This window comes from Chenopodium quinoa, unplaced genomic scaffold (assembly GCF_001683475.1).
Source record: "Chenopodium quinoa cultivar QQ74 unplaced genomic scaffold, ASM168347v1, whole genome shotgun sequence".
Classification (NCBI taxonomy): domain Eukaryota; kingdom Viridiplantae; phylum Streptophyta; class Magnoliopsida; order Caryophyllales; family Amaranthaceae; genus Chenopodium; species Chenopodium quinoa.
Window position 1 is genome coordinate 1,277,511 of NW_018742907.1, and position 9,070 is coordinate 1,286,580.

Consider the following 9,070-nt stretch of genomic DNA (forward strand, 5'->3'; position numbering starts at 1 on the left):
AATCTAACCCAGTCGTTTCAAATTCGTTAAATTGTAACCACCAAGTTATGTAGCAAATGACTTAATTTTTAAAACAACACAGGGCACAAGACAAAAAAAAAATCTTGCCTTTGTGCAAAACTATAGAGAATGATTTGTACATTTTCTAAATGATGTAAATTTGTATATATGTTTTCATATTGAGCAAAACAATACATGTTTACAACCAAATATAAGCAGTTTTCCTAATAATTGTACGATTGTACAAGTAATGGCATCATGAATGCACGGGAACTATTGTGTACTCCGCATTACACATTACTGTCACAATCTATTCAGACGTAACATCCAAAACCCAGATAAAAAACAGAAGGGATCATGTATGAGACATCTTATGATGCCTACATAAATACAATACAATGCCAAGCTACAGCAATATAGTACATCAGTCTGGCGTACAGATACATCAGTTAGAAACTTAGAATGACCGGGGATTGACAAAGAGAATCTAGAGCTCCATGGATACGAACACATGATAATAACCAACAATGCATATGAATCATAGCCAAGTATTTCATTTGATGCAAACTTAACTGTTCTGACTAACAAATACTAACTTGGCTTGCTTATTACTAGTTTTAATGGGCTTTTATAGACATCCTATAACAAAAAATGTTCAACATTGAATCTATTTTTTGGATGCCTACTTTAACTAATCTGCTTGACTACTAACCTGAAACTCGAAGTTTAATGGAATCACAAATGCCATCACCGGCCTGAATCACTCAAAGCCTACAGGGTTTGTCCCAATTTATGCCAAGTTCCTTCACCTCTTTCAGCTAATAGAAGATGGCAGTATGCAGACACAGAGTTTAGTGGTCATAGCCCTTAAGAGTATGGAATGCAATCTTTAGAAGTTTTCTCTTTCTATTAGTTACTATTTCTGCAACCACATTGAGTTATGGACTTGTGGTTGATTAAATTGCTGTAATTTAATTAACAAATCCGCCGATACAACAAACATCTCCCCCCCCCCCCCCCCACCCCTGTCTTCCTTTGTTTTGGTTATGATTGAGAGTGGTGGGAAGGATTTAGGTTCCACATTACAACATGATACTCCTTGCACTTATACAAAAGTAAAGTAACCATTGATATATAGAAGTCTAAGGTTGACAAAAGCAAGAGAATGCTCCAGCTTCCAGCTTCAGCTCATAGCAAGCAGTCTTTAAAATTTTTACCCCTAGCAAGCAGTCTTTAAAAGCAAAGAGTATACTGCTCCATTACGCAAGATCCTTGGTCAGCTTCCTTACAACATCATACAACTTTTATCCCTTCACCTTTAACGGCAAGATGTACCTTGGCATACTTTAAGTCCAAGAAGCAGACATCAACAAAATTTTATATTTATACAACTCCTAACACCCGGGACAGCATACTCTTTCATCACCCAGACTATGTATGCATTGTTGGAGCACCTAATGAATAGAGTGAATGATTCGTTTCCTATCACTGGTACTACGTCATCTTATATTTCTCCACCTCCTCTACTGTCACCTCCTTTGGTTAAGCTCCCTAGGTTTCTCTGTTGCTCACACCAATTCCATGTAAAACACAGTTTACAGAAGCATGTGGATCACAATTCCACCAACTCGAAGGACAAATTTTTTATTCTCATCGAAGAGCTCATCCTCCTTGAGTAGATTTTAAATGAACTAGGTCTGGCAGCAACATAGTGTACTGTTTACTTAAAATGTTGTTTGGAAACGGAAAATAGGAAGTAACTAAATCCAACAAAGGGGTCAAAGGCAGCGCAGCGGATCACATAGTAAAATGCCAAATCCCTAGCCAAATTCCAAAAGGCTAATCCCAACTATGTAATACAGTAGTTTTAAACGATCCTCCTCTTAATGGTAATATAAACCACCATGATTGGAGTTAGGAAAGGGCAAAAAACTAAGATTTCCTATCACAAGGGTTCCAAATTAACATCCATTAAGCTCCCTAAAATTTTGCAATAGTATACTCCATAAATACAAACCCAACAAATCAGTCTCCCAATCATCAACAGTGAAATCAAGTTCCATGATCTTTCAAAATGTACCACTAAAAAGTTAGGATGAAATCCTTTCTTCTTGGCATGCAATGGCTGCTAAACAATGAACCAATGGTGATTTGACTGATTTCTGAAAACACTTTTAACTCTAGTGCTTAACAACAGTCAATACAATAATATACAAGAGAGGAAGAAAAGATGGATAATTCATGAAAATTTAAATTAAAAAAGTCAAAAACTTGCAAGCTACAACCTTATAGTACTTGCAAATATATTTACAATTGTTCATGTTGAATTCTCGTATTTACGAACTAATATACATTAGCATCAACAATAGTAATAAAGCTCTCTAAAGTAGTAGCCAAACAATCATTGTATAAATGATTAGCACAATACACATTTTAAATTTTACGTAAGATATTCAAAACATGCTCTTCCTACAGTAGCCACTGCCACGAAGAGAAGCCAAACCAGCTTCAAAAGCATGTAGACCTTTGAATGAGCTACACTCTTCCTTGTCTCAACAAGTTCCATGAAAACTCATTTAGATTCCTCACCTTTCAAATCTCTCATCATTTTGAATATCATCAATGAAATTCATAAGCAAATGCTAAAAAAAAAAAAAAAAAAAAAAAAAAAAAAATTTAACAAATCAAAAATTGAAAATTCATTGGAAAAATTTGGCAAGTCAAAGAATTTTTCTTATGACAAAGGAAGAAAATTGATTAGTTGGATTAAAGCAAAACATATTTTTTTTTAAAAAAAATAAAAATAATCCTTTGCTTACCTCATCAAACTGCTTTTCAAGTTCTTGTAATTGTTGATCAATAACACTTTGAAAAACTTCAGCTCGAAAATGGTGAAGATTAGTTACTCATGACTTATAAACACGAATTTTCCTTCTTCCTGGAACAACATACATTCCCCCCGTATTAAAAAAAATCTATGCCATGCTTAACCGTAAATGAAGTGACCTTATTCTTGTGAGAATCTCATTCATCATCTCTTAAATGCTGTAAATGCTCCTTAGTATGTCAACCATAGTTATTGCATTCGCAATATTATGATCCATATGTTGTAAAGTGATGTTGAACTCACTCTCTATCCCAAATATAGCTATCATCATGAATGCCTCAAAAACAAAAAACAACTGACATCAATGCCTATGTAAGTGACTTGACTTTATTTTTATCACCTCTTTCAACAAAAAAATCACCAATGGCATCGAATGACTCAAGAATAACAGGATAAATTCCAATAACATTCCAAATCATTTTAAAGTGTGATCCCAAACAATTGTTACAAGCCTTCTCCAGCCGAATGTCTCAACCTTATCTTAAAGAATGCCTCTACAACACATTTAGCTTGCCTCTGTCAAAGAAACTCTTTCTGCTCAGCTGAACCACCCACAAAAGTCAATAGTGTTGCAAGTACATTGACAAATAATCAAATACAATGAGCCTTCTTTTCAGCAACAGCAGCCAGTGTCAAATAAAGTCCATGCGCAAGGCAATGAACATGATATGCTGATGAAGATACCTTCATGATTAAAGTTTTAAGGTCATAATTTGCATCTTGCATTTTGCTAGTATCACTATAATATTAATTCGGACACTAAAAAGACTTAGAGAAGGCAACATAATTTATTTATTTATTTAATTTTTTTTTTAAAAAAAAAAAAAAAGGACTCAATTGCAGATTTCAATGTCAAATAAGTACTATCAGGAACATGCACAATATACCAACAAGAAAATGCTCTGTTATTTCTACTCTAGTATTAGCATACCGAAAACAGATAGTAATTTGGTCTTTATTGATAGATCAGCACACTCATCAAAAAAGGATGGGCAGTTCTTAAATAACAGTGTTAGTTGTCTCTTTTGCACAAACATTCATATTATCCTATAGAATTGAAGGAGCTACCATTTGAAAGTAAAATGGAGCCTTTCTAAATCCAACTTTATGAACATCAGAATATTCATTGAAGCATAGTTCAAATAACCAAGAAAATTAAACAAATAAGTCTCACATTCATAATGACCACAACCAGGCATCCCCTGTAGTAAAAGCCACCTCAAACATCGAACTAAAGCTTCTAATTGGTTTCATTAATGACTTAAAACTTGCTCATATTGTTCGAAGATCCTCATTAACACAAGTAGTCTCATTCTACAATAGATAGCAAACAAAGCTTTCAAAATTGGCTAAATTCTGTACTTCCCACACCATTTAGAGCTGAATTGGCGCATTGCTTTTCCAAAAGGTCTTTGAGGAAAGTCATAGGTATAGTATTGACAAGGTTTTCCTTGAATATACTCTATACTAACCATAATTCTGTCATCTGAATAAAAATCACTCATTCTTCTCCTTATTCCCAGGTCATGTGGAAGATTTAGAACATACCATTTACTTCATGATTAATTACAGCTTAAAACCTTAGATTTGAACCATCTCCAACTTCTGCTTCAGCATCTTGTGTTTGAGCAATAGCTCGGAATTCTAGAAAGAGGATTTGGACTTTCAATTTTCTTTACATATCCTTCTTGAAGAAAAACTTGAAATATCCCTTTCTAGGATTCCGAGCTATTGCTCAAACACAAATTCAATTAGAACCTAATTTATACACAAATTCTCCATTCTATTCAATAAATTCAATTAGAACCTAATTTATACACAAATTCTCGATAAAATTCAATTAGAGCCTTATACAATCTGAAATTTGGACTAGCATCATTCATCTCAAAATTGAGAAACTTCAATCCACAAATTAAAAATCAAATGCAACAATCATCAATTTATCATATCAATCCACCATTAAAACCCAAATCCCAAATTGCAACTGAATTACAAAAATAAAATCATTTGAAACAATTTACATCCTTTCATATATAAATACACAAACAAATTCATAAATAAACTATAACCAAATCATACAATCATAAAATGACCAAATTCTGAGAAAATGTACTAAAATAAAAAATCATCGCATAAATTTGCAATAAAATAGTAAATTGCGAAAGAATGAGATAGATTGAAGAGGGAAATTAAGCTTACCTGGGAATATCCAGGTTGGTCTTCAGATTTTACTGAGTGCTGCGTCGCCGGAAATAACACTCCTTGGCGGCCGATAATCTGAGTCGCTGCCGGTAAGAGCACCTCGTTACTCTGTCCGCGTCGTCGGTGAGACCTGGATTTCGAAATGAGCGCAAGTAGCGAAGAAATGGAAGAGTGAGAGAGTGTGAGACTAAGAATAATGGTTTTATAAGTTTGGGTTAGGGGTGGAGAAGCGGAATAGACACACAAACATATCATAGTGAAAAACACGATAAGACACGACATGATTAAATACATTGTATTTACATATCTCTTCGTATCTTGATTAATATGATACTCGTATCATTTATTAACTTGAAGTAATACTAAAATAAAACGTTGACGACATCATCAACTCCCTCCCTAACTTATGTGTCGCTCCCTAATTAAAAAAATTTCCATGTATGATGTCATCAATGATTTTTTTATTTTTATTTTTTAAAAAATCTACATTTTATTATATGTATAACTTGGAAAATCTAATATATATATATATATATATATATATATATATATATATATATATATATATATATATATATATATATATAAATAAAGTAGGCATTTTTTTATAGCATTCGGAGTGCCACGTATAAAATATACTTAATTCGACAAATAAGAAGAAAGATTTGTATTTTATTTTTGAATTTAAAAATTATGTCGCCATCTAAATTATTTTAATGAAAATAAATAAAGTTAAAATAAATGACATAATAAAATTTTGACTATTATGTTTATCAAATAAGAAAAAAAACTTAATAAATTAATCCTTTAAAAAAAACTTAATATACTTAAATATTAATAAGAAAAAATAAATAACCTTGTTTTAGCCTTTGACGATAATTTGAAAAATGATAAAATTTAAGTTGAAAAAAAGATCAATTGATTTAATTAGCTTATGATTTGTTATTATTATAAATAGGCATTAATTTAATTCACGCACCACCAAAGAATCACACAATACCTCATATAAAACAAATTGGGATTTCGTATTGTGATTTAAAAAAATGTCGATCTAATTTCTTAAACTCATTTTTTTTTCAAATTGTAGTTATGGGTAATATTATTTTTAACTATTTTTTTCATTGCATTGTTTTCTTAGGTCTACTTCGTCGATTCGAGAACTTAATTCTTCCAAAAATGATTGAAAAATTAAAGTACGCGTATCAAGGCTTTTTGATGTTTTGAACTTTCGGAAACATAATAGTTTGATTAGTTTGGACATGGTTTTAATTGACAAAGAGGTATGCCTTTAATTTTATTTATTTTATTTGATAATACTTATCGTTCTAAATTCATTGAATAATATATAATATTTTTTTAAATTCATTGTGTAACTTACAATATTATTTTAACATACAATATTATTTTGCATATGTAGGGTGATTATGTCCATGCTTCAATCAAAGGAAAATTTATCCAACAATTTCGTTTAAAACTAATTGAAGGCAAAATTTACATAATTCGATATTTTTCTGTTGTACTTAACAAGAATGGATATCGTGTTGTGAGCGATAACAAGATAATGATACAATTTTTCAAAATACAAATGTCAAGGGCGTTGCAGATAATAATAAAATTCCGTTGCATAGATTTGATTTTGTTCAATTGCAATATTTAGATCAGTTTCGTAGTATGCAACACTCCCTGGTATATATTTTCAATTTTTATTTTGTAAAAAATTTTATAGTGTCATCATTCTTTTTTTTTTTTATATATATCACTTTGTCTTATAAGATGTGGTTGGTATGGTTGTAAACGAAACTGGAAATTCAATTGAAATAGAAGACAAATGGTAATTATTATTTTAATATATTTGTATATATTATTATTGTAAGATAATTTATATTTGATTTATTTTAGATATATTAGTAAATTATTTGTATTTTGATATCATGGTTAGGGGACAACGAATCCAATTAAAGATTTGGGATAATGTATTTCCTTATTATTCAAGACAAAAAGACCTACTTGTTGATTCTACCAAGCCTTTTGGTATAGTTGTTACTTCAACAATGGTCAAATATTTTAATGGTAAGCATCATATATTAGTCATTATAATAACTTTTTTTATTTTTAATATTTTTAACGAATAACCTAATTTGCAATTGTCATTTTGTTTATAGGGAAAATTAATCTAAATACTTCTACAATAACCAAAATTTATATTGATCTTCAAATTTCTGAGGTTGATGAATTGAAATCTTTATGGAGGCATGTTATTTCAATAATTTTAATTTTTATGCTATTCTTTCTACATAAATATATCTCTTATATATGATCATTATAATGCAGTGAGAAGTTAGATAATGCTACCATTGGAAAACTTGAAATTCAGCATATCAACATTGGACCGAAGAAATCAACTCTAAAAAAGTTGATATTTTAACGCTTATTAATCATGTAAAAAAAACTTTAGAAAAGGTATTTCAATACATCACTTTCTTATAATTAATACGAAGTATATGATAAATCTTAAATTCAAACCTAATTTTATTTTTAAAATCATATAGGATTTGATCTTCTATTGCATGGCTAAAGTGGATACAATTATATATGAGTGAAAATAGTTGGTATTATATCTCATGCCCAACATGTGAAAGACGTATCACTCCAAGAAAAACATATTTTTGGTGCATTCCTTGTGAGAAACAAATTGAAAGGTCCATCCCAAGATTTGTTTCAAATTTCTTCTTTATCCATATTACAATAATAGATTAAATGAATAATAAATTATATAATGCCTAATATCTTCATGCATTATTTTTGTTTCTCAATCAGATATCGATTGGAGCTTAGTGTAATCGATCATAGTGGGTCAACAATATTTGTAGTTTTTGATGAAGAAGCTAAGAAACTAATAGGACAAGATGCAATTACTCCTTTTGAGGCTCATACTTATGAAAAGGTTTTAATAATTAATTTTTAAAAATAGTTAAAAGATTAAATTGTTCTACAAATGCTTTTATCTCTTATTTCAATTAAAATTGACAGATCAATGATCATAATGATGATGATAATAACAATGAAAATGGTGATACACAAATTCCAAATATGATTGCAAATATCATTGGAAGTGAGTTAGTGTTCAAAGTTAAAATCCCCGCTTATAATCATACAGCAATTCGACAAACTTTTACGGTGATGAGAAATTTTGACAAAAGTGTCATTGAGGTACTAAATATTTGTTACAAGTATTTAATGTTTATTTAGAAGTCATGAATTTAAAATTTTAATTTCTTAAAACTTTACATAAATAATTTTGATGTAGAATAAAGATGTCATAAAAGATAATGAAGATACTTCAAAAGATGAAGTTACAGTCATTGAAAAAACCGCAAAACGCCCTTTAAATAATATTGATTCAACGGAAAAGGATCATGATTCATCCGAACAAATCGCATCAAAAAGATAAAGGTATATATTTTTTAGAATATATATAATTCATTTAGATATTTCTTACTATTTCTAATTTTATCTTATAGATTATTTAATAGTATACTAATATTAACACTTTAATTTGTGTACATACTTTGTGTATGATGCAGGTTTAGTTTTATGAATCAAGGATTCTTTCGAAACATAATAAAACAACATGTTCAAGAAATAGAGATTTAGATGATAGTAACAAATAATATTTATGTTAGCTTTTTAATTTTTTTATTATGTAACAACTTTCGAGATTCTAGATGATAGTTTTTCTTTTATATATGTTTTATTATTAACAGCAAGTCATATACTTAATACTTTTGTTTACCTTTATTTTTGAATTGTTATATCAATTATAATAGTTTACCAATGATAATAATAATAAATTATTATTATTATATAATAAGATACAAATCTAAAATAATGATAAAAACAAAGTCGTGCATCGCACGGGCTTCACACCTAGTATCAATATAATTTGGTTTGTTTTCTTTTAGGTTTATTGTTATTATTTGA

General features: G+C 29.8%; 1 protein-coding gene across 1 annotated transcript; it reads left to right on the forward strand.

Annotated features, from left to right (window-relative positions):
* The first annotated feature begins 6,873 nt into the window (after nt 1-6,873).
* LOC110727456 lies at nt 6,874-8,540 on the forward strand. Its single transcript, XM_021907015.1, has 7 exons — nt 6,874-6,920; nt 7,029-7,159; nt 7,252-7,339; nt 7,421-7,501; nt 7,907-8,033; nt 8,120-8,299; nt 8,397-8,540. The coding sequence occupies exons 1-7, from the start codon at nt 6,874-6,876 to the stop codon at nt 8,538-8,540; spliced, it is 798 nt and encodes a 265-aa protein (XP_021762707.1).
* The last annotated feature ends 530 nt before the right edge of the window (nt 8,541-9,070 follow it).